Source organism: Dermacentor albipictus, chromosome 1 (assembly GCF_038994185.2).
Source record: "Dermacentor albipictus isolate Rhodes 1998 colony chromosome 1, USDA_Dalb.pri_finalv2, whole genome shotgun sequence".
Classification (NCBI taxonomy): domain Eukaryota; kingdom Metazoa; phylum Arthropoda; class Arachnida; order Ixodida; family Ixodidae; genus Dermacentor; species Dermacentor albipictus.
The window spans coordinates 109,653,423-109,680,852 of NC_091821.1; the positions used below are offsets into that span (position 1 = coordinate 109,653,423).

Sequence of the window (27,430 nt, forward strand, 5' to 3'; positions counted from 1 at the left end):
TAGAAATCGCCTGTGCAGTGTGCCGCAGTGCTCAAACCATGCCGTAGTGAGTGTTCACCGCTAGGGTGTCTTTAAAATATACTTCAAGAGAAACGTAATGACCTGAGGCACTGGAACCAGTTACGAAGCTCGTACTACATTTGCATGACACTGAATCGCATACAGAGGTGATCCCACTTGTCTACAGCGACCCAGCCGAGCTCTGCACAAGGAAGAAACATATTTTAAGGGAGGTACCAAGTTACAAAGAAACCACTGGAAACGCAAGTGGAAAAACGTGAAACACGTTCAGGCACAAGTTCTTTGTTCTTAGTCAAACAGCTACCCGAAATTTCAGTTCATTTGCTCTGCCGTATGCTGCTCGAGGCTCTAGACAAGCGTGATCATCCCTGTACATTAGGAGTTTCATAAATTGTTGTATTTTACAGCCGTTTTTTTTTTTTAGCTTACATTTAAAAATGCACTAAAGTTAGTTTTTTACAGCACAGGATTAATTTGTTGAAAACAGGAGCGCTTGAAAAACAACTAACATCTGTTACCAGCATGCGCTTGCGTTTACTAAGTGTTTGCGAAAACACAAATATATGGCTTCATGCCCGGGAGCATCTTCAAGTCTAGTAACGACATAATGACCTTTACAGAGCCTGTACCTTCACATACTGCGGCATTAACGCAGTGCGGCGGGCCATTGATTGCACTCATCTACAGGCAGAGCGATTGGACGCTGACCTCGGTGTTCCTAATTGAATAGTAAGCTGTTGAGCTAGTTGGTTTGACATTATTTTTGCAAAGGGGAGTGCAGAGGCGTTGCGGAAAAAGGAGACGTGGACAGGAAAGACGCTCACTTGAAACCACGGAGCAAGAAATCTTTAGGAGTGGAAACTCCGCTGTTTGCGGCGACCAGAAAAGGTCACAAGCCCGCGGATATATTTTCATGCTGGCGGCACCTGGCGGCATGGGAAGAAATTACCGCCGTTTCGGTTGCCAGGGCAACCGGTCGAGCGTGTTGCTCCCGTTCGGCCGCGTGCGCCTGACTTCTACTGAGGGCACTCTCGCGCGTGCTCGCGCGCTTCTTTACCGCTTGTAGCCCGAAGAGCAACTGCTGCTACGCTTCAGCCATTTGAGCACAGTAAAAAATAAAACGCGTTCTCCATGACAGCTATAAGATGATACGCAGCTTCTGGTTGTCGTATCCTTTGAGCGGGCGCCGTCGGAGTGATTGCCGGAGCTGCCGAAGCCGCCTGCCGGGCGCTGCTTTTTTTTTTTTCCGCTGCGGCTTCTACGACGCGCCGCATGGTGCCACCACTGCATAGGGTAGCGTCAGCGCATGCAACAATTGTGACTTTATCTGGTCGCCCGCGCTCGCTCGCGCTGACGGGAGTTTCACCTCCTATATGTCTTACTCCGTGCTTGAAACTAAGTATATTTTCAGTGACAAAACGATTTCACACAACCCAAAAAGGTTTGGGAAAAAACATGGCATTGACCTCCGTCTTCATAGCTCCTCTCAAGCTTTCTCAGTTGTGCGCCCTTGCAAAATGGCCACAAGAAGAACAAGACCTGTGAAAAGAAGCACATGAAACCACTTGCCTCCTGTGCTACCAAAGTGGTATATAAGATACCACTCGACTGTGGGATAGATTACATTGGGCAGACGGGGCGCTGTCTAAATGACAGGCTAAGAGAACATTCTTCATTGTTTAAAGGACCTGAGCAACTCCGTGCACCTTCCTGCATTGCAGAGATTGTGGCTGTAAACACCTTTTCGAAAAAACCGAGATTGTAAGCAGATCCAAAGGCAGATGCGAAAGGGAAATCCTTGAGGCAGGTCAGATTCACACTCACGCTAACCTTTGTATTAGTGCCCCGTCAACGCATATGATGGATAATAAATTTAAGTTCCTCACCCTCGGCTAAATTTCTATGTCACCTCCTCTGTCACTCTCCCCCCGAAGGTTTTTTTTGGAATGACTTCTGTCAGGCCACTTGCACGTGTCGTTGTTGCTGTCACCTACACTATAGCTGTCATTATTGATGTAGTGATCCATGCCCCGTTGTTAGGCAAATTTTTTATATATATAAAATGTAAACATTTTTTTTTTACAATTATCGATGACAGCGCATGCGCAATAACATTCCTGGTGGTTTGTCTCCGAACATATACTTAGTCGTAAGTGAGCGTCTTTCCTGTCCATGTCTCCTTTTTCCGCAACGCTTCTGTGCTGCCCTTTGCAAAAATCGTCTCCAATGGACTTGATGCCACAGCATATGATGTGACCAGCGTTGAACGTACCTTCACCTTCATTTACACACCTTTGCGTCTCTCAAGCGAGAGTGAAAGTATGGTTTGCAGCGAAACTGGAGCGCCTGACATGCTTTGCTGCTCGAGATGCACACGCTTGCGAGATCGCCTTATCACCATCTCGGCAGCCATTTTGACCTACCGTCGCGCCGCATACAGTCACTGGAATGACCAAATAGGTATGCCCGATCCTTAGCCTGCAAAGAAGCACTTCCTCATATCTTGTTTTCTGAGATATCCATTTCCCAATTCTTGGTTTGATCACATGTAGCTTACTTGACACTTCATTATCCCACTGCCTTGGCCAACATTTTTGCAACTCATGGTGCAAGAAAGGCTTTAGGTCTGCAGGAGGGATGGCTATGTTTGTGTTTGTATATTCAAAAACTACTGACGTGCACTTTCGTCTGCCACAACGTTGCCTTTAACGCCTCTATGGCCAGGTACACAGCATACTATGATGACTTGGTTGTTCTTGAAAGCCGAGCACAGTAAGCTGTAGAGTTCATTATAAACTGAATTCTTGGGTTTTTTGCAGACTCATTAGAGCTCTAACGATGCTCAACGAGTCTGTGAACACGATTGCTCTTGTAATACTAATTTGCTTTATGTGTTTAACTACCGAGAAGATTGCATAAATTTCCGGTGTAAAAATACCTGTACGCAAATTTAGCGCGCCACACATTGAAAAACACGGTCCCAGAGCTGCGTAAGCAACAGCAGTAAACGATTTGGAAGCATCCGTATAAAATTCAGTACAAGAATACTTCTCCCAAAGTTAAAGAAAATATGAATGTATATGTGTCTCAGGTGCCCGTTTTGATATTTCTACAAAGGAGATGTCATACTGGATGGTCTGCCACTCCCAAGGCGGTGGAAGCCTAGCAGGAGCCATTATGACATTCTCTAGAACGGGAACACCTGTTTCTTCTGACAGTGCTCCCAATCGGAGGGGCAGAGGAGGCCTAGTGGCTGGGCAGTTATGGAACAGCCTAGCCATGGACAAGTCATGAATAATTGAATGACATGGATGATTCACAGCTGATTTTACCTTTAGGGCATAGGAAAAGATTAAATATGTCCTTTGGAAGTATAGAGACCATTTGGTAGATTTGATGTACAGGCTATGCACAGGACTAATCCTGAAGGCACCTGTAGCAAGGCAAATGCCTAAGTGGTGGGTACGATCTAACATTTTCAAAGCACTAGGCTTAGCAGAATTATAGAGTATTGCTCTGTAGTCACGACGTGATAATATTAGACTTTTGTACAAGCTTATAAGGCATCTCCTGCTGCTCCCCCAGGATGTGCATGACAAGAGCTTTAGCAGATTCATAGTCTTGAGGCACTTTGCTCTAAGATACTTCAGGTGCGGGACAAAAGTGGACTTGTAGTCTAAAATGATACCTAAAAAAATTACCGACGATTACGTTACTTCCTAATGCGAAATTTGAGCGCAGCAAATAAGCTGTTTCACCTTTTCGATAGATTGAGGCAAAGAAATCGAGCAACACATGTATGCGTTATCACAGAATTTTTTTTTAATTTTGCACACGTAATCCTTTAACAAAGACTCCACTAACAGTTCTTGACAGTCATGAAGGAAGCTTTGTGGTCGGAGAAATAGACTGATATATGTTCGACTTGGTACACCAATGCTTGATTCTCAAAGACGAGATCTATACAAGTGCCTCGCGAGGTTGTCACAGCCGTGGGACGCGTTACGAGCGAGAGGAACGGGATGTTCTCCCGCATAAGTGTTAGGAAATTGCTGTTTGTCTAACGGCAGCGGCAATTTCGGCTCGGGCGGTGCACATATACAGATCCGCCGCCACCGATCTGGCTCTCTGATTGCCACCGCACAGGGGTTGCATTGGAGGAGGAGCGAAGAAAGGAATTAAGTTTGAGCCGGCGCTTTGACAACCGCAGACTCGCAGGAAGAGGGGGGAGGGGGGCGGCGTGTACACCCAGCGGCAAACGATGGGGGCAGAAGCGCGCGCAGCAAGCAGACAACACGATAAAGGGAGGAGGGAAGAGATAGCAGCGACTGACTGATGCCGCTGACGCCGATAGTGAGTCAACCCCAACTGCGGAGTTGGTTTCAGGGACAACGCCACCGATGCCGACACAAACAATATGATACCCTCGCTTCCGCAGCGCTAAGAACCAGGTCTAGCCGTGGGAAGGTGGTCACGTATTCGTCGACGTGCCGGGGCCTACGTGAAATAACCGGCGCGTCGGCAACTGAAGAGCACCCTATCCGCCACACAAGAAAAAGGGGGGGGGACCCTTTCCTCCTCTTTCTGCATGGCGGCGACGGTGTTCTATGCAGTCACGTTATCTTGACTCTCTAGCGGCGTCAGCGGCATCCAGCGGTATCAGTCGGTCGCTGCTAGCGCTGGGGGGATGAAAGGGGGGCGGAGCTGGTTACGAGGCCGACGACAACGCCGACGACGACGCGAAACCCAGGAACGGACGCCAAAGAGCTGCGCTCTAAAATGTATGTTCACGGCTTACAGATAGTCATTCTCCATCGAGATCTATTACGGAGTCCGACAGTATACCTCTCTTGTTGAATAAAGAAGATTCACATACTTTTTTGAGGGTTTAGTTTAAAACCGTTCTCGTCCGCCTACTTAGACAACTTGTTTAAGCCAAGCTGTACTTGTCACTCGCAGATACTTAGATTACATGATTTGTAACCTATCTGGATGTCATCTACATATGCAGAGTAAAAACATACCGTATTTACACGATTGTAAGTCGACCCCCCCATATCGCGCGACAGGAAAAAAAAAAAAAAAGAATGAGAGCATACCTGAGGTATGCGCTTCCGATGGGCTGTGCGAATTTTGGCCTTTTTCGGCAGTCTTTCGATCTTGTTTTCCTAGGCTTTGTGCTCAATCGACGACGGAACTCGAGAGGACCACGAGGATACCGCTTTCTCCGCAAGTGGGACCTTATTTCCTCCATTTTTGGACTTTGTGTGTTCAACGCAGCACGTAGCTGAGGCGCTGAGGCTACCGCGGCCGATCGGGCCCGCGGCGTCCCCACCGGAGGATCGTTTGCCGCTCGTGGTCGCGCGGAAGTTGTGAATCATGGCTACTATGGAAGGAGCGACTACACCCGAGGAATCTTCGGTTCCAGGACAATGGTACGCTAGCGAAGGAGGAAGGTACGTGCCGCTAGAGAAGAGCGGGCAGAAAAGTGCGAAACAGCGAGCCCGGCAGAGGCAAGCAGGCAGGAAAATGGCGGCCAAGTCGATCGAGCGTCAGCATACGCGCATTCCAGACGGCGGCGAGAAAATTGTTCTCCGACCACGTGGCGGCTTAGTTAAGCTTACAAAATATGGAACAGCATATCTGACTGACGTCATCAAAATGTCGGCGGGGATTAACCCACGCGAAGAGAAGGAAGATATAATAACTCCAAATATGAAGCAGCACTCCGTTCTCGTCATCACTACGAGTGCGGAGAGGAAGCTGAAGTACGCGAGCGTGAAACACCTCATGTTCGACGGAGAACAAGTGGAGACGTTCGCCTACGTGGCCACCCCCGAGCACTGCGGAAAGGGAGTCATCCACGGGGTTCCACTCGGATACTCCATCGAAGAAATTCTGTACCGCCTAGACCGCAAGGATAACCCCAAGATTCGAGGCGTCCGCAGGCTGGGAAAAGATTCGCAGTCGATCTTTATCCTCTTCAAGGAGAAAGAAGTGCCAAGGTGGATTTACCTCAACGGGGCACTGCACAGATGCCAGCTGTACCGCAAAAAATACGAAGTGTGTGTCGCCTGTGGCCGACTCGGACATCGCGCTGACGTGTGCCCAGACCCGACGAACGTCAAGTGCCGGGGCTGCGGCCTCGAGAACCCGTCAAGTGACCACAGGTGTGAGCTGAAATGCCAGCTGTGCGGCAAAGGCCACGCCCTAGGAGATCCCAAGTGCCGAGAACTCTTCCGCACTCCCTACGAAGTTAAGAAGCGACAGTGGGAGAAGATGGGACAAGCAACGATGACTGGTGGGGGACATCAGAGTCGACAACGCGAACCCAAAGAGGGAAAAGACTTCAAGTTCCGCGAGGACTCTTTCCCAAAACTGGAAGCAAATCAGAGCAGATCATCGCCGCCGCCCAAAGGACGCTCCGGTTCCCGTGCCAGGAGCCAGTCCAGGGGGCGCTCGAGCTCAAGGGACCCTGCCAACCCATGGAGACGAGGTAGGAGCAAGGAGCGTAAGGGTGTGAATTTCGCGGGCAAGGTCTCCCAGGAAAATAATCAGAGGGATAAACGGGACGAGGAAATTGAGAAATTAAAGAAAATGGTCGAAAAATTAACGGGGATAGTCGATTCGCAACGGTCCGAAATCCAAAACTTAAAGAAATCACAGAGGCAGGCAACCCCTCCTCCGCAACAACCCATTAGACAGATGACCCCCCCAGTGGCACGTCAACAGCCGCAAGGAGAGGATAAGATGGTCACAGAGGCGTCCCTCCCGCCACCAACGAAACGCAAAATTCAAGACGCCGACCCTATTCAGGCTATAGAAAAAAGGGTCGAAAATTTGGTAAGATTAGAGGCCAAGATGAATGAATTTATGAACCATATCAACATCCAAATTCAAACTGTCCTCGGGGCAGTTCAGAAACAGGCCGAGGAATGCCAAAGGCTAAGGAATGAGATGGTCGCCATGAACGGGTGGCAACAGAATATGGAGCAGATCGTCACGCAACTGCAAAATGGCCAGGCGCGCAAATGAAAATCAAATCTGGCAGTGGAACTGTCGCGGCTTCCGGCGCAAGCGGTCGATTCTGCAACAGTACCTTCCGCTATTAGATGAGACTCCGTTGGCGATTGCCCTCCAGGAAACTGGAGGACCCGCAAAACTGTCAGGTTATCAGGCATTTCATAGTGGCAGGGGGGAGAAATCCTCGGTCACAACACTCGTGAAAAGAAATATCGCGGCCATTGAACACGATTTAGAGTCGAGAGAGATCGAGAACGTGTTTGTCGAAATTCTAACCGGAAAACAGAAGGACCCTAGTTTATTCCTTCTAAATTTATACAGCTCACCCAGGCAAAGGAAGGTGAGGTTCAGGGCTCTGCTTCGCAAGGCCCTCAAAATTTCAAGCAACCAGCCACTGTTGATAGTGGGGGACTTTAATGCACATCACCAGGAATGGGGGTACCCGCACCAAAGCCCGAAAGGCAGACAGCTGTGGGAAGATACGCATGACATAGGGCTCACTCTGCACACGGACCCTGAGAGTCCAACGAGGGTGGGCAATAGCGTTAGTAAGGATACATCTCCAGATCTAACATTCTCGAAAAACATTAAAGATCTAGAATGGCATAATTCGGATCAAAATTTTGGCAGCGACCACTACATAATTGTTTCCATACTGAAAGTGGGCCTTCAAACGCGCAGGGCTCGCGCGCCGGCCGTCGTTGAATGGGATAACTTTAGAGATATCAGGAGAGCACAGGAACTGGGGCCCATCAGAAACATCGAGGAATGGACGACGGCGCTCAAATCGGACGTTAGAAGGACGACAAAAACGCTCGAAGGGGATAACGCCCCGGAGATAGCGGACAGCCGTCTTCTGCATATGTGGGAAGCTAAGCAAAGCATGGAACGTCGTCTCAAAAATCAGAAATGGAACCGCAACCTCAGAAGAAGGATTGCTAGGCACAATAAGGAAATCGAAGATTATACCTTTACATTATGCGAACAAAATTGGGCCAACAAGTGTGACGAAATGGAGGGGAGCATGCACCTCTCCAAGACGTGGAACATCCTCCGGCATTTGTTGGACCCTGCAAGCTCGAAAACTCAATCCGGTATAAGAGTGGCAAAAGCAAGGCACGCGTTTGTAGGGAACGATGATTATTTCATGAAGAAATTAATTGAGACGTTCGTGGGGGAAACATCGCGAACTCCACTACCTGACTATGGTGGAGCGCCTAACGAGGCGTTGGACGCCCCCATCACAGAAGCGGAAGTGCGAGCAGAGATTGTAAGACTCAGAACGAAGTCGGCTCCAGGCCCTGACGGGGTAACGAACAAAATGCTCAGAAACTTAGACGATGATTCCATTAGCTATCTAACGAAGTACATGCAGGAATGTTGGGAAAAAGGCGAGCTCCCACAACAGTGGAAGACTTTAATACGCATTACTTTAATACCAAAACCCGGGAAGCCTCCGCAATTGGAAAACTTACGGCCAATTTCCTTAACTTCATGCGTGGGGAAATTGATGGAGCACGTCGTCCAGACCAGACTGATGGGCTTCATGGAGCAGGGCGATCTGTGGCCACATGAGATGGTCGGGTTCCGACCTCAATTGTGTACGCAGGACGTCATGCTCCAAATCAAACATGATATAATAGACTCAAGGTCTAAAGATGCAAAAGCAATTCTGGGACTGGACCTCACGAAGGCTTTTGACAACGTAAAGCATGAGGCGGTCCTGGAAGGCCTGAACAAGATTAATGTAGGTACCAGGACATATCGATACATCAGGGACTTCCTGACGGGAAGAACTGCTTGCATGAGGTTCCAAACGCTGGAATCCCCCACAATTGAGCTAGGGAGTAAGGGTACGCCCCAAGGATCAGTGCTGTCTCCCCTACTCTTCAACGTGGCTATGCGAGAACTCCCCGAGCAATTGGCAAAGCTCGAGGGATTAAAATTTAGTATATATGCGGATGATATCACCCTCTGGGTCAACCGGGGAAGTGATTCAGCCGTCGAAAGCCTGCTCCAGGCCGCCACCGACATCATAGTCGATTACGCGGCCGAGAGAGGCCTAGCATGCTCGCCGCAGAAATCAGAATTGTTTATATACAATCCGAAACACTTAAGGTGCAAGGCACCGTCGGAGATCAAAATTAAGGTGGCGGGTAAAGAGGTACCAATAGTAGAGCAAATTAGAATCTTGGGCCTGATTCTCCAGTCACACGGCTACAATGGCGAGACCCTCAAGAGGCTGCAGAATCATGCATTACAGACCCTGAGCCTAATTAGGCGGGTGGCCAGCAAAGGTCGAGGGCTAAAGGAAAAAAATTTATTTAAGCTAATACAGGCGTACGTATTCAGCCGGGTGAGCTATGCAACGCCTTATCTCGATTTGAAAGTGGTGGAAAGAGAAAAGATTGATTCTCTAATGAGAAAATGCGTAAAACGAGCGCTGGGACTGCCCATGTGTACATCAACAGAGAGACTGATGGCTCTAGGAGTGCACAACACATGGGCAGAACTGGCGGAAGCGGTGCGAACCTCTCAAATTGAGAGACTTAGCACCACGAAGACAGGAAGAGCCATATTGGCCAAAGTTGGAATAAACCCGGACAGAGGCCCCACCCAAAAGGTGGAAGTAGATAGGGAAATTAGAAAAAATCTGATTATCCCCCCTCTGCCAAAAAACATGCACCCGGAACATAACAAAGACAGGAGGCATAAACGAGCCGAAGCATTAAAAATTAGATTCGGTAATATCTCGGAGCATGAGGTGGCCTATGTAGACGCGGCGGGAGGTAGCAGCAGTTTTACGGTGGCAACGGCCGTCAGCGGCCGGGGTATTCCCGTGACTGCTGTCACTCTGCGCGGGCGCAACATAGAAGTTGCCGAGGAAATTGCGATCGCATTAGCTTGCGCTGGAACGGACGCGAAATTTGTGATCAGTGACAGCAAAACTGCCATACAAAATTTTAGCAAGGGAAGGATCTCGCCCTTAGCGGCCAGAATCCTAGGCCAGAGAAAGCTAGATAGAAAAATTCAAATAATTTGGACTCCGGCGCATGAAGCCGTCCCCGGCAACGAGGCGGCCCACGAGCTGGCTCGAGATCTCTACCGCCGAGCCGCTACGGGGCCCCTCGATGACCGAGGGAGCGGAGAGCGCATGCTAAAATATGGGGAGATCACGCAGCATTATAGATTGGCTCGTAGACTGGTATCCCCGCCAGACCCAAAATTAAACAACAAACAAGCAGTCGCGTGGAGACGACTACAAACTTATACATATCCGCACCCGGTTATGGCGAACCACATGTTCCCCGAGGCCAGGAGCGATAAATGTAATCTTTGTGGGGCGAGAGGGACCCTCGACCACATAATATGGGAATGTCCGTACTCTCCCGGGGGAACGCACAAAATAGATAGTAGAGACACCTGGGAGACCCTGCTGCGCAGCTCGGACCCTGAGCTCCAGCTCCGGCTCGTCCAACTGGCCGAAGAGGCTGCTGGGACCCAAGACCTCCCAGCCTGCATCTGAGGTGGCGGCACTCGCCCCCTGACCTGTGCGTCGGGGGGTGGGTAGATCACCTTTTTCCGTTCGACATTAAAGTTTATTCTATCTAGTAGCTGACATAGTCACTGGACTACTCCTCTTCACTAGTGCTGCCATCGTCATCGTTGCGGACCACTAATCCGTCCCAAGGCAGAAGAGTTTGTCCTTCAACTTGGGGTAACAGACTTCTTGTGCAGTGAGGGCTGGCTGACAAGGTTTAAAGACAGAAACGGCCTCATTTTTCGCACCATTGCAGGAGAAGCCGCAGCAGCTGATGCGACAGCGTGTCCCAACTGGCGCACAGAGCGGTTTCCGAAGATTATGCGTCAATTCAAGGACGATGACATCTACAACGTAGATGAAACCGCGCTTTTTTTTCTGCTCACATGAGCGGGGTGTTTTCAGGGTGGGCCTCGCTGAAGAAATGAAACTTTCAAGGCCACCAATCCAGAAGTCGAAGGGCCTTCCTTCAGGGACTGCAAAGCAGCAGTGGCTGCTGTCGCCGGAGGGGCTGGTAACACGGCCGCGGCCACACTCTATCTGGACCGGGCAGATGTCAGAGTCTGCTGCGAGGTTGCCCCCTTACGCGCCGTATCAGCATACGTTGTGATATGAAGAAATTATATGCGTTTTCGCGCTTCCTAGAAGGAAATGTTTTCCTTCACTTTGAGTGTGATTATGTCTTTTTCTTTCTGCCACATTAGGGCAAGCTCTATAGTAAGCTGCGTGTCCACTATCACAGTTTGGACAGTGGAGTGCGCCATTACGGTCATCTGAAGGGTCATCGTGGACACCGCAGTTCGCACAGGTTTGTCGGCACCGGCAGCTTTATGAACTGTGGCCATACCTCTGACACTTGAAACATCACCCAAGGTTCAGGATGTATGGCCAGACTCGGACTTTGGTGTATCCTGTTTCTAATGTTTCTGGCAGCACATTGGACACAAAGGCAATGATCCGATGTTTAGATGGAATTTCTTTGTTTTCTTCTTGGATGATGATTCTTTTTACTATGGTAACATTCTGTTCCTTCCAGCCCACTAGGAGCTCTTCCTTGATCAGAGTCAACAGACCATCAGAAATCACTCTTCTGCTTGTATTCATGGATCGATGAGGAGTTACTGTGAGGTTCCCACTACCGAATGGGACCAGATTTGGGAGCTTGTCATGTTGTTATCACAGACCTCAAGCAGAAGGTGGTCGCTCGCTCTCTTGTAACTTTGTAGCAGAGAACAATTGTTTCGATGAAACTTTACGCAACGGTGAAAGGTAAAATAATTTTGCCTTTTCCGGGTTTTCACTATGTATGATGTGAAATCGTGGGAAGTTTTCTTTGTGTTGCCCAAAAAACTGCAACATTTCTTGGGTGCACCTTCTTTTGGTAAGGGGCGATCAGGGAGAGAGGGGAAGGAAGATAAATCCATAAATAGTTGCTCAATTTTGGTGGCTATGCCAGGCACCCACCATAGAGCCAAACAAGGGGACGCTACAAGACCCAAAGGAAACGCAGATGCCAGCTGTACATAGCTACTATAACCTAACATTATAAACCCAAGGTTAGATAAACTACACCAAGTCAACCCTTGCTGCCTGGAAAATTGAAAGTAAAACGAAGTGAAGAGAAGACAGGAGAGATGGAAAGTGAGAGAGAAAGATGAAGGTTGGAGGGAGAGAGACAGGAAAAGGCAACAACCGATTTCCCCCGGCTGGGTCAGTCCGGGGGTGCCGTCTACGTGAAGCCGAGGCCAAAGGGGCGTGTTGCCTCCGCTGAGGGGCCGTAAAGGTCCAAACTCCGGCATCGACTCGACCCCCAGGATCCCCTTCTCCCCAGACATTGCTAAGCCACACACGGTTAACACGGGAGGGTCCGACCCTCATGTGCTCAAGTCCATGGTGTCGCCATGCACCTAACACTTGCTGACACAAACACCCCTGTGGGGACAGTCAAGAAGTAAATGTATGGTGGCAACTATGCACATGTTTGCAAAAATACTTCTGTTTTGGAACAAAGTACCAATTGAGAGGTGCTGCCACCTGCTGCGAGTTGTTTTCAATTATCCTTAGGCCTCCTAGCTCCAGCCAGAACTCTTCACTTTACATTCGGTAGCAATAAGTATTCACACTTTACCTTCTCTGCTGTTGTGCATTTGTGGCCGCACACATGCTCTAATTTACGTTATGGTCGTGCATGCCCTTTCCATAAATGGGCTCATGAAAAATTATTTTTATCTTAAATTATGGGGTTTTACGTGCCAAACCACTTTCTGATTATGAGGCACGCCGTAGTGGAAGACTCCGGAAATTTTGGCCACCTGGGGTTCTTTAACGTGCACCTAAATCTAAGCTCACGGGTGTTTTCGCATTTCGCCCCCATCGAAATGCGGCCGCCGTGGCCAGGATTCGATCCTGCGACCTCGTGCTCAGCAGCCTAACACCATAGCCACTGAGCAACCACGGCGGGTTATTTCTATCTAATTTTCTATCTAATTTCTGATGCAATAATGTGCTGCCATGATATACTCCCTCATTTTGCTCTCTCACAGGCATGAAGTACTATTTACAGGCAGGTGCTTGCATACATGATACTGCCACAAATGCGTTTTTTTTTCTCAGGACCTACAAAAGCTGACAGAAATTTTCTGAGGACCAGTGCTTAATTGAGGCCCATAGAAAAGAGTGACACACACATTGCACTAATTAGCAATTCTACATGTGTTTAGCTCTTTTCTGTGTGCTTTGTCTAAGCGATGGTCGTCCAGAATTTGAACTATGCTACACCAACCCGCCCAAGTTTCTGCCCTACTGATAGACCAATTGTTACCTCAAGCTTCTCAATCACTTGGTTTTTCAGACGGGCATGCAACCACTGAGTTTGTTTGCAGTTGCTCACATGTATACTTTACTTTCACTACAGTCATGTGTATCAATTGTTTCATAGCTACCTTGAAGGTAGAAATAGGTTGAGTGGATTCTCCTATGTTTGTAGGGAAATATTCACTGCAGTGCATCCATACAGTATACAGTAATCAACCTCATACACTCTAAAAAACAAAAACAAAAAACGTTTATCACTCTAATATCACTTTTAAAAATGTTTTGTAGTGGGTGGTTCTGAAGATTTTAAACCTGCAATATGAATATCAATACTGAGGAAGCACATTTAGCAGAGATAACCTATCCTGAAACGGCTAACAAAAGAAAGTCCCAACAGTAAAGAACCTTAAAATTAAAAAATTAAATTCTAGGGCTTTATGTGTCAAAACTATGATATGATTATAAGGCTCACCATAGTGGGGAACTCCAGATTAATTCTGACCAGCTGGGGTTCTTCAACATGCACCCAATGCACAAGTACACAGACATTCTTGCATTTCGCCCTCATCGAAATGCACACCGTGGCATGGATTTGATCCCGCACCTCTCGGGCTTAACAGCACAATGCCAAAGCCATTACACCACTACACCGGGTAATCAAAACCTTATGATGATTCTTTCCTCATTACTTCTTTCAATCTAAGTAGCGGGGGAGTGTCTGTTATACCAAGGTGGTGACAAAATGAGGGAGCTGCTTTGTCCAAAACTGTATGTAGCACAGTTACGAATTCAAAGGTAATAATTAAAAAGAGAAACTCTGCTATTGTCTAACAACATAAAATAACAAACTGGCAACCAACTACATGTTGAACAATCCCATGACAAATACAGTCGAATCTCAATAATTCGAACCCGAAGGGGCCCGAAAATTTGTTCCAATTAAAGGAAGCTAATTTAAGGGAGGACTTACCTGCAGTGACGCACGTGCACTAAGCTAGCACATGAGCGGGAAGTTCCACAAGGTTTATTCACACGCATTTACAAATTACAGTCAGTTATTAGGCATATCAGTGCTCGTACTGTGATAGGAGGTGGCGGGTGCACGCGTGTATAATAAGAGGAAACATATGTCCCGTGACGATTGCCCCTTCGAACTTTTGGTAGACTTCACCGTGTAACACTGCTGTATTGGGGCGAAGTTGATTTTCGGGAACCGGCATTATGCAACACGCTGTGCTTTCCGCGCTCTGAAGACATCGGCGAGGATTACAAAGGCGGAGTTGGTGCTCTTGCTAACAGCACCGAATTGTTTCAATTACAAACACAGCACTGAACAGCAGGAAGCTTGGTAGCGAATGTTGAAGTAGCTAGGCCTAGCGTTGCCACAGTGTGGCCACGGCTGCCAGCGGATCTGCACGCGAGAGCGCCGGCTCGAGGCAGCGCTATAATCAAAATGGCGGTGGTGGTGGATTCAATTAATGCCCTTTCAGACTTGCGGTCATGGCAAATTGCCTGGAAAGTCGGACGGCGAAGGTTTTTTGTTGTTATACGTTGTTATACATTGACTCTATGGGGTAAATGGCGGTGCTGCGTCACTAACAGAAGTCACTAACCTGTCACTAACAAAAGTAATCGGTGATGCACACCTGCACACAAATTTCCGCCACAGTTTTTTTTTTTCTTCGCGCATGGCAATGAGGAGTCTCTCCTAAGCTCTTCCTCTATGGTGGGGTCCGAGGAATGCTGGTCAGAGCATTGTCTGAGCACAGTATGTTCGAATTAACTGTCTCAAGTTTTTGTGTGTTTGTATAACCGGGCTTTTTCGCCCTTGGGATACACATAACTTTGAAGGGACCACAGCATCAGTTCAAATAAACCAAATGTTCGAATTAGGCGTGTTTGAATGAACGAGGTTCGACGTTAATTTAGAGGAGATGGGGAATGGACAAAAGTAGCTTACTTGTACTTGCTCGGGATGAAGCCACACTTCAGCTTCTGCCCATCCTGATCGAGGATCCATGCTCGCCATTGGCCAGGCACCCCTTTGTACATAGTATTGTCCACATACAGAATGTCGTCCTTGTGAAAGGCCAGCGAGCCATCTATTGAGGCCCGGTCAAACAGGGCTTTCACATAGAAGGAATCACCAGGCTGTTCCTGAATCTCGGCAAACCCTGCAGGTCACCACACGTTGGTCACATCATGGGCAGAGTTGCTCCTGTATATCTCCAATATGACTCTGACACTTGCTTTTTGAAAACATGCAGACACTTATCAATGCACACCTCAAAAGATGGAAGTGGACATCTAGGCAATCTTGAGCATTATTTGCAATAATCAATAGGTGAGAACATGATCACGTTATGTAAAGAAAGCGTGTGTGGTTTGCACTACTAATGAAAAATGTAAAATCTTTGTCTAAGAAGAATACACATAGAAATTCCACAACACAGTATACTTATGAATTTTGCCAATTATGGCACACAATGGCTGAGACACACGGCGAACTCAGTAGTCGTGGACGAATTCGATGGTCTCTGACCTACACGCGCTCTAATGTCTACAAGTTGCCGCACGTGGTATGTAATTATTGTGATAACTAGCCAGTTGTGCTCACTGCAGAACCAACAAGTCTCCCAAAGCCCCTGTCATGCAAAGTTCACACCCACTTTCCGCTGGTAATTTTTATAACTTTTTCATACAATATGATTCCCTGCCTCACTGAGTTGCAGCCAAGTCATAAGATGCTCATGTATAAGCTAGCAGCTCACAAGAATTAAGGGTTCTTTGATGCCTATATAGTGAAACCTCAACATAACGAAGTATTTGACTTTTCCTTACCTCTTGTCAATAAAACACCATGTATATAGAACCTCAATATAATGAAGTGTGTTTGTATGCCATTTCAATTTATAACAAAATTTCACTGCCGCCACACAGGAATGCCGAGACAATAAATGGAAATTTCGACGGACCTAGATGGTCAAATTATTAAACTAAAAGTGGCTGTTTGGAAACGGACTTCTCAAATCGCCCTCCACGCACCAAACCAACCAATTATGTCATAAGAAGCCTACTTACTTGTACTTACCAAGTGGATTAAATAAGTGATAAATTAATGGAAATGAAAATGGATGAAAGAACGTGTGACAAGAGCGACCACCGAAGTGAAGCCGCATCACGTTATGTGTAAAGTTCAACTGCAATAAGATCCTATTGCGCCCAACACACTGTGTACTTTCGGTGCAAGTGAAAGTGTGTGAGGGTGAGAAAAGAAAGATGGTGGCTTCACAAGTGTTGCCTTCTGCCGTGCCAGCAAAGGGAAAGAGGGGGAGAGGAGTGAGCTCGCGGTAACACGATCAAGCGCATGCGAGGGGGTGGGGGGTAAGTTGGTACGCATATGGGCCGTGGCTGCCTATAGCTGTAAGCGCGGCCGCTGAGCACATATGCAGCCGCACACCCTGCTTTAGAAGTAATCTGCCGTGTGTGGAAAAAGTGGGCGTACTGAGACGGTGTGGCAACATGTAAGCTGTCTTACCACGCGTTTAAAAAAAATTATGGGGTTTTACGTGCCAAAACCACGATCTGATTATGAGGCACTCCGTAGTGGGGGGACTCCGGAAAATTGAACCCCCTGGGGTTCTTTAACATGCACCTAAATCCAAGTACACAGGTGTTTACGTATTTCGCCCCCATCAAAATGCAGTTGCGTGGCCAGAATTTGATCCCGCAAACTTGTGCTCAGCAGTCCAACACAATAGCCACTAAGCAACCGCGGCGGGTACCATGCGTTTAGTATTGGAGGTTATGTAATGTCGAGTTTCGGTGACCCGTCGGAGCAAGGAAGATGAAGCATTCACTCCCCGCTACTGGCACTTTTCCTGACAGTGTCGTCCCACTGCAGGCGACGTTATTAGCCGTGGGGGCAGAGTGCATGCGAACGCGTGGTTGACTTCTCTTAATTCGTACCGCTGAGACGATATCGTCAGCGTATGTGGCATGAAACCGTATCATTCGTCGCCGACTCCCAAATTAATCAAAATGAATTGCTTTCTCATTTCAATTTGCTTTTTTCGATTGCCTGATAATGCGGAAAATTCTGCGGCCCCTTTCTGTGTAAGGAAAATTTGTCGGCAACTGTATTTATTTGTATAAAAGGTCGCATTTTAATAGAACGAAATTTCGATATAACGAAGCAAATTGCCAATTTTACCGACTTCGTTATATCTAGGTTTAACTTATTAAAGATTTGCTTAGCTGATTCAAACTCTATGGAAAAAGTAAACCTGGCCCAATTAATTTTTCATGTGTCAACATAATTATGACAAAATTCTCAGCAGGCTATTCTTCACACTGATAATCAACAGATTAATGTGCCCAGGCAATATAGGCTAATAAGCATGTTATTACTTGACCAGCAAATGTGCCAATTTGTGGAAGTATCTTTATTAAACCCTTTCACTCTCAGCACCTAGGACTTACTAGAAGCAGTAAACGTAACATTACTTACGCTCAGGATTGTATTGTGCAACAATATGAACATTCTCGGTGTTGCTGGCAAGCTCATAGGCAGCTTCTTCTGCAGTAGCATTTCTTAGATCAGTGCCATTGTACTGCAAAAAAAAGAAACAAGAGTGCCAGACAAGATATTTAGGTACTGCAAGCAAAACAGAAATGCTCTACAGTTGGACTAAAGAACCTGCGACTTGCACCAGTACTTCTTCGTTACTCATCCCGGAAAGAAAAGAAAGAGGAGGGGGGGGGTAAACCTTTAAGGCAGGACGTGTGCCATACGAGCTCCTCTAAACAGAGGTTTTTCTAACCACTACATGATCACAATCACTCATTTCTATCTATCAAGCTAGAGTTATTCGACACCAATATACCTCCAAAAATCATAGTACGAAATTTGGCAACAGCACTTTTGTGCATAAACTTATAAAGCACTACCAATTATATAGCATTTGTTAAGACTAAGTCTCACAAATATTTTATATTTCAGGCTGTGCTGTTGCAAAACACCAAAGATGAAACAAGTATTGCCCCTCAATAAAATATAGCCTCTGCTGTCATTTTTTTTTCCTATTCTGATTAAACAACCTCAGTTTATTTATTATGAACAAAAATATACATTGTCAGATTTAATGAAAACACTCCTTTCACTTCAGTGCACTCTACTTCTGTAGACTGAGAGCTTTGCTAGAATATTATTATGACAGACTGGCTATGACAAACCCAACAAGAAACTACTATACAAAAGATGCAAGTTAGATTCAGATACATATTACATAAAAGCGCACTGCAATCTGTATCACTCACATCTAAATGTGCCTCCATCACTGAAAAATTAGTCTGTGTCCCACAAATTTAAATTTTAGATGTGTTTCTTAGCTCAGCGGATATGCTAGCACCACCTTTAACAATAGCATACATTAGTGCAAGCTGCATGCACTGGAGCATCATCAGAATGTGCTTGCCTAGTGCTACGACAATGGATGTCAAAACTTTAATGAAGCGCCTGTACTTTATGACACTACTTACTGCTTTGCTGGAAAGTTCAATGAATAAGTGGCAAGGCAACAACATGTGCTACTGCTATTTCAACTTCCAATATCTATAAGAAAAAGAAGTGAGCTGACAACCCAAGTTGACGTGACACACAAAAACTCTGCCATACTTCAAAAATGCTGTAAGCAAGGCTGTTCATTTCATCATGTAGCAACTTACTTCTAATATCTGGTCGCCTGGCAGCAGGCCTCCTGGACCACTGGCTGGGGAGTCCTCTTGCACTGAGTGGACAAAGATGCCGACTGCATTGCCACCAAGGAGCGTAATGCCGAGACTCGGGCTGGCCTTCCTCAGAAGGACAATTCGGGGCTCTGCTCTGGAACTCTTTGCGCTGAGCCAGGAATGCAGGCAGAATTCCAGGACAGGTACAAGAGCAGAGAAGTTGATGGCAAGAAATAAGTTAATAAGCAGTTATGAAAAACAAAGCACAGATGCATACAACTTGCTATTTTTCCAAGCAATCAAATAACAATAGAAATGTGCTAATATTTTTTTAGCTATTGCACAAAAGAAAAAAGCAACATTATTACAGAAAAACAAATATTACATTATTTTCAGTGCTTGAAATTCAACCTATTAATTTCATCCTCATGCTAACGAATTGACAAAGTCCCCACTTAGAGTAATTCGCACGAGGCAAGTTCTCTATCACACTTCACTGTCAATAGTAACATATGAGAATGACAACAGTAGAGTTCAATACAGTAACCTTATCATTTAAAAAAGATGTTTGAAGCTAAACATTTCGACAGAATTGCCTGTCTGGTTGGGAAATTGATTAGGATTTTCAGACTGACTCTAACCAAAGTTGGTTGGAGTCAGTAGGAAAGTCCTAAAAAAGATGTTTGCAAGAAATAGTCAATGCTTGTCGATAGAACTAGTACTCAACTACTCAGAATCCTTCAATTTGCTCAAAATCAACACAAAGATATCGACAGGCACCAAACCATCTGCCTGATATCCTGATATCAGGGCAGAGCATTTGCACCTCCACCTTAGATGACTAAAACAATAGGATGGCATAGAAAGAAGGGTAAGCATACACCACAGCATGGTACATGGAGGAAAAATGAACCCTACTGCTCACCAAGAGACTAAAATGACACTGGTTGCATAACAAGAACATGAAAGACGGGACCTGGAGTCAGCACATGTAGACACAACACGGGACCTGCACTTTGTGATGATAGACAAAAAATGAAAAAGAGTGCAAGGTCTGCTTGCTTTACATTTCTTTTTCTACTGGCTTAAAGTGATTAATTGGCACAGGAAACAAGTAACCAAACCATAATGCCTGAGAGAGGATGTAATTAATGCTACATACATGCCTGGGTATGCAGTGCAGTAGGCACGGTGAAAAAACAAGTGTGCTCAGGGCAGACTATCAACTTTTAAATGTTGCTTAATGTTTGCTATGACAGAACACATATGTAATAGGTCAAACAGCAGATGAGAACGAGACACCAAAAAGAAGACAAGGTCACATAATTGTGTCCATGGGCAAGGCGCATTCAACCAGCTTGCATAAGTGATATTGGTGATAGAGAAGCACCTCCTTTGCATGCAAAGACAGTGACGGCATGTTAATCACCTAGTATTTTGGTCTCACTGGCTCCTATTACTCCCATGTCAGCCAGCCTTACTTCAGCAAAACATTCAACATTTTTTAATGAGCTGTTGTTATCCACAATTCCTACATGTGTGGCAATGTGACCAGAATTTACTTGTATAATATTGTTTGAATACTTCATTCAGGCATCTTCCTGCATAACTATGCAGGTCCTACCACAGGCAGGAGGTACTGCACTTACTACTTGCACTAAACAGGTCACAAAGGCTATGTGGTGCTGTTTTGTGCATACACGAGCACCTTTCCAGTGTGCATTCATAGATTTACAAAGCTTTGAAGGTCATTCTGGAGCAGAAAGGGCAATCTGGGTGCCTAATCTTTTCCCGTTTCCTTTAAATTGTGTGGAATGCTTTATGGATCCACCATAAGTGACACTTTGCTTCACACACTATGTGGTACCACAGGTGCCTAACAACCTAATTTCTTGGCATCGCTTTCACCTTTCAACCACAGCGTGGAGCACCACAGGGAGCTAGAGTAATTGTGAAACAATAAATGACAGTTGATAGTGAGTGCCTTGTAGCGTGCAACCTTGTTCTTTCATTCCCTCTACTGCACTTTATGTTTCCTTTTAGTCTGTGGACACACCTGACTAAAATACAGCTCACAAGCAGAGTACTCACATTATTGTTCCCATTTTGAAAGAATACTACCTACACTACATGGTATCATGCACAAGTTTGTTACTAAGAATGAAAACTACATGCCTTTATGATCTAAACAGTACAATCATGCAGAGCTTTATATATAAAAAAAGAAGCACCCGAGTAGACATTATCAATTCCCTGTCATGCTTACTGGGTCTCTCTTGTGATTTCATTGCCCCATTTTACAGCAAGAAATCCCCCCAACTTAGGATTTTATTACACACCTGTATTTTGCAAATCTAAAGCAATACTTAAATGTTTCTTACATCGAGAAATAGGGTGATTTAATGAACCCCTTTGTAAATTGTTAACCTGTTTTTCCACAACCAGAAATATTCATTATATTGCCAGAATGAAAACTAGATGCCTCCTAATGAACACCAAGTCAATGTGCACAATGCAATATGGTGAAGAGCATAAGGGTTAAGAAACGCAGCACTGAAAATTGTCATCATACAAGGACCAACAGCATAAAAGTAAAAGCCAGACAGATGCAAACAGAGAGCAAAGGAAAACTGCTGCAACTGTCACACCACATCACTTGACACAAGTGACACGACTGTTTCCATGGCACATCCAAACTAAAAAGCAATCTAAAAACAACAGGCAACCGTATCAGTTTGAGACAGCAACAAGTGAAAGTAAGGCCAAATCAAGAACACAATGAGAAAATAATAGACAGGACAAGAGAAATACAATGAATTAATCCCAAAAAGGATTCCTGAGAGAATGCAAGCAGCAAGCTCAATGAATTTTATCGCTACACAAGCACTAGAACAAAGCATTCCGGTTCAGCAGGTCATAAATGCTTACCAATAAAAAAGTCCGTCCTAAATTCAGTAATAAGTAACACCGTCAAGTTAATAATGTCTTCACCATAGTAAAAACTCGTGAAACTGCAAATATACAACATTAACATCGAGTTACAACCACCATGTCCTTGCGAGCCACCAGTATCGAGGCTAAAAGATGGCATCCTAAAGCCTACTGACCAGAGTAAAAAAAAAAAAAAAGTATAAGCTGAAGTTACTGTATTGTTAGCTGTCCACATTAGCTGTGCAATCGAAAGCCCTTACAAAATGGGGCTGTCATCCGTGAAAAAAGGCACCAAAAGAAGCACTATACATAAATGTGACAACTGTTTATAAGACAGCTAAGAAAAACAAACAATAAAAGAAAATCAAGTGAAATTAAATGTTAGCAGGCATAGAACAATGAGCAAGCACCCGCTCACCTTGATGAAAATCAAATGGAAGTTCCTCAAAAAAGTTGACAGGTTTGGATTATTAATAAGAGAGAAAAAGAGAAGTTCAATAGTGAGAAGGCTGCAAAGGACCCCACAAAATTGCTGACAGTACAAAATAACTGTAGATGTCTCGGCTGCGAGGATAAAAAAGCTGCACCTTATAAAAATGGAGCAGCTGCCTCAGAGCCCAGCATCAGTTATTTCGAAAGCCACCAACTAAAAAAAACGTACTAAATGACAACATTCCACTGACTGGTGTCTTGAATTCAGTGCTTGTAATAGTTTCTTGTAAGAACCTTTTTCAATAAACAATCTTTGTTGGCATCTGTCCAGAAACATATAAATAAAAATGAAGGCGCAGCACCTAATAAGTCAGCTCTTGTAAAATGGCAAATTAAGTACAATTAATATACTGCTCATTCCTATTAGAAAGCCAACAAGGAGAGGCAACCTATAGCCAACAGAGTTAGAACCATGCATTCCATTACAGCAATCAACATAAACTGACCCTCCTCTCAAATCTCTGACAAAGCAAGGACCGGTGCTTGACGCTGGAAAACAGTACTATGAACTAGCCGACTTTAATACCACGTGTGGTCGTGCAAATAACATTGCATACAAAAAAGTCAGAGCATATGTGTTAAGTGCAGGCCATATATGCTACAATGTGCAAGTGGCAACACGTCTATTTCTATAAATTTAATAGACTACATGGTACAAAAGTAAGGCATGCTATTTCATCATGTGAACAAGAAGTATCCTCTGTCCCTCTGACAGTTCCCTCTGACAGGACAGATCCCTCTGACAGGATAAATCCCACTGTCCTGCAACAAGGTATACATTGGGCAGATGGGCAGGTGTTTGAATACGAGGCTAACTGAGCACAATTATCACCACACAGCTAAAGATTCAAGTAATTTAGCCTTTCATTGCAGGGATTGTGGCTGCAAACCCATCTGAAAGAAACGGAAGTTGTGTGCAGGGAACACAAAAAGCAAACAAGGGAAATTCTTGAAGCAATAGAAATTGACGAATGAAAAGACAGGTGTATCAGTTGCCCCTCGGTATCATTCTCTGACAAAGTGTGCTACTTTCTTGGATTGATTATTTCTAGAGTGTGAATCCAAAAAATGTAATCTTTGTTTTTTATTTTTTACTCAGAGTCTTGTTCATGCCTCACTGCTGTCAGAGCACTAGCGCTTCTCCGACACTACAAAAGGTGGGCTTTGAGCAATAAAGCAGTAGTTGCAGTCCAGCGCCTGTGTATGTCCTTTCTTCATGTGGGCAAGAACGGGTCAGATTTAAATGCACTGCTTGAATATCATGGCTCACCAACTAGCCCATCATTATCTATTAAGAAGTATTTCAAGAGTTCTGCGAGCACTCGCTAGCTATGCCGACCAAACACGTTATAAATGCACAATTATTTCAGATCTTAGAGAGTCACAAACAACTATGTATCAAGGAATTTTTGTGACCCAAATGGTCTAAGACCTTCAGTCATTCCCAGCAGAGTGATGGGCAGGAGCAAGGGACAAGGGACAAGGAGGGTAGCAAGGGACAAGGGGGGGAGGCAATTGATTGTGACTGTGTTACAGCAATAGCACTGTCTCTCACATGCCATCTGCGTTGCAAGTATTTTGAGATACTATCAAGCTAAGATAACAGGTTGCTGTATTTTTCCCACAATGTCAGCCACCAGTCCCATTATGTTGCAAAATTCCCGTATGCATATAGTTCGAAACACTACCGTAAAATTCCAAGCAAGCACCTCCATCTGTGCAAGAGCCTATTCCCCCAACTTTAGTGCTAAGTTCGAATTTCCCCACCGTTACGGGTGCCCATAGGCGCTGACGCATCCGGTGCTGAGCACAAAAGTGATTATATCTCGTGCACCCGAAGGCAAACGTTCGAAATGACGGCCCTTTCGCACAAATCTATGTCCGGCATCGAATCTGCATGCGATGCCTGTCGGGTGGCACCAAAACCAGCATTCTTGAAGCAAGGGATGCATATTCCCGGACAATCACTCAATCATGGCCCAATGCGTGACACTCCAAATGCTGCGACCGCCATCTCAAGCACCATAAACAACTCCATGTCTGCGGAACTTGTATTTCCTTGTTTTTGCTGCATTTTTCTCACCAAGGTGCACATTGTGCAGTGCACTGCCGCGATCGGCGATTGTTGTTTGAAACACCCGTTCAGTTTGCATTCAGTTCCACCTCACGCAATTGGCCTAGGCCTCGGTGAGTCATTAGCCACGGGAAACGCAAACTAAACGCACGTTTCGAACAATGATCTACGATCTCACCTAATAGGCGTGCAAAAACTGTCGTCAAATGTCGGTAGCAACATGCGTGCCACTTCAAATGGGTGATAAACAAATAAGATGGCAGCCATACCGTGTTTCCAGTGCACTGATCGCTTCCGGCGCTTGGTTGTTTTTGTGAAAAAAAGTGGCAGCGCCCACACAAGTGTAATGTGGGGGTATTCTAAGCAATTTTAGTACAAAACAATCGCATTTGAGCCCATTTTGGAGCCTGCTAGCGTTACGCAAGTAGGTAATACGCGGCGTTTTGTTCCAGCAAATTTTGTTGCGGGATTGCAGTACAGCGACACTTCGTTGCCAGGAGGTACGAAATGCATCGAATCCTATACGCATTCGCCGGGGATACTAAAATGTTCCGTTGTTGCGAGAATTTCGTTGTTGCAAAATTTCGTTGTCGCGGGTTTCAAGTGTACAGCTCTTGACAGCAAGAGAGCTGCGATAAGTAATAAAAGAATGTGAACATCAAGTACAGCTGCAGACCAATCACTTTTCTTAGTGCTAAGTGGCAATGACGAAATGCCAGCATTGAAGCAGATTGGCTGAGGCTCACAAAATAAACAACATTCAACATATCCGACAAGAAGCTTAGTAAACAAAAGCAGTGTCAAAAAAAGAAACATACTCAATGCATACAAAACAGAAAAAACACAAATTAGTGCACAAAATTATGCTGCAAGTAGCTGGCATGGTTTCACTTTTGGTCATGTGCATACATTCACTAGGTTCCTAACATACTGGTGTTCCATGAGGTTTTTTTTATCCATCAAAGTATCTGCCGTTGTGAATAAGTTGCCTAAGGTTGATACAGTGAAAGCACACATTAGAACTCCTAGCGTGATGCACTGCACAGTGCTTGCTATGCCACACAATCGTCACAAAGGTACTGGATGTAACATGAATCCAAAACAAGACCCAACAGACCAAAACACAGACGACCATACAAAGGAATCTGCATTTGCCAGGTTTAGAATAAGGTTTTCAAAAGCTAGTGCTAATACATCTCCACAGACTAGAAAAAGGTTATTTGTGAACTGATTTTTCTTTTCTGGCAAACGTAAACAATGCTACATGACTGACAGCAATCAAAACATTTTTCAGTGTTGCCATGCTCAACAGAGAAAATACCTTACAGGTACACTGTTCTAATTTCCTACTGTGCTAGTTGAGTGACTGATCCGGCACACGAATGCGAGTGAACACCGATAGCATCCACTGCTGACAGCAGTTTTTTTTTTCTCTCTCCAGTAGCTGTAGCTGTGCTAACTAGCTGCAGCCTCCTACTTCTGGAATAATATTAATGCATGACATGAAAATTAGCAAAAATATTGCAATTATGTTTACATCTGTTTTTCTTTTTGCATTATAAGCGCACTGAGAACAATAAAAATAGCATCACCGGCTAGAGCTACTCTCTGGTGTTCTGGCCATATACTTTGTTTTTGCTTTTTACAAAGTTAAGTTTTTGAAAAGTCCCGTAAGAAATTGACTGAATTTCTGTATTAAAAACTTCGCATCATTTGTTCTAATGCAGATATACAAAATCTAATTAGATATCTGCAATCAGCAGAAAAAACCGAATAACAGTGTTAAATATCATCCAGTTCACACTAAAATTAACAAAATTGGTTTTGGAGCCCATGTATCCCCTTAAAATTTGCAAAAAAATAAGCAAACGTAGAACACAAAAAGTAAAATTTCGTGTACAAGAAGCAGTCACAGCAACCGAATGGACTGAAGAAATAATGTTGTAATTGTAAACATGGAATCATTAAAATTAAAATGTGGCAGGACGAAAGACAATGCTATGCTTTTCAAATATTGGTCAGGTATGTTGACAACCTTCACCAAAAAAAAGAAAAGTACAGCATGCGCATCCCAGTTACTTACACAAGGAATAAACAGAGCAGAACTAAACACAAGATTACATATACACGCACACACACAAAGAAACAGAGTATGAAAACAGATGGTAGCACTGTTCTGGTGGTGCACAAGTTACCTTGTATGCCAGCTACAGTGGACCATGACAAGCGAACAAAGTATGTGCACTCAACAAAGCTCTTTTTGTGAACATTCGATGCAGTTATGCAAATAACTGCTGTAATTGTGTTCGAAGAACCCCTAATGTCATAGCTGTCACCGATTACCAACATTATCGTGAAACATTAGCCAACATTGTATAATCAGGAGTACCTTTATGCTAATACCACAAGTCACTGCACTTTTTTTTTCAGTGCTATTGCTTTGTAACCACTCCCCGCTTTTGCCATATAAAATATATAGTATATTGCCATATAGAAATAAACATTACTTTTACTGTCATGTCTCAGTAATAACTAAAAGCGAGAGTGGTGGTGCCACACCTTATTTAGCAGGAGCTATGCTTGGCTGAGTCTATTTGTTAACAGTTCTATCTCTCATTTAAAGGGGCCCCAAAACACTGGCAAAAATATAGGTTGAGGCTTTTTCCCAAAAAAGAACAGCTAAAGTCACCCCTAGTCTTATACCCCTGTCAAGCGGACAAGTTAAGTGCGCTTACTGGGAGTGCACTTCGGGACCTTGAGTCACACTTTAGGCAACGCGCTTCTTAACGGGAAAACAAAGTGCA

General features: G+C 45.0%; 1 protein-coding gene across 3 annotated transcripts in view; it reads right to left on the minus strand.

Moving 5' to 3' along the window:
- Window positions 1-27,430, minus strand: part of Dlg5 (Discs large 5) — a 172,575-nt gene that overhangs the window by 57,580 nt on the left and 87,565 nt on the right. For all 3 annotated transcript variants that reach the window (XM_065439425.1, XM_065439424.1, XM_065439426.1), the window contains 3 exons: window positions 19,127-19,298; window positions 17,910-18,012; window positions 15,360-15,573 (listed from right to left, as the gene is read on the minus strand). In XM_065439425.1, coding sequence (XP_065295497.1) covers window positions 15,360-15,573; window positions 17,910-18,012; window positions 19,127-19,298 — 489 coding nt within the window. The remainder of the gene's footprint in view (window positions 1-15,359; window positions 15,574-17,909; window positions 18,013-19,126; window positions 19,299-27,430) is intronic.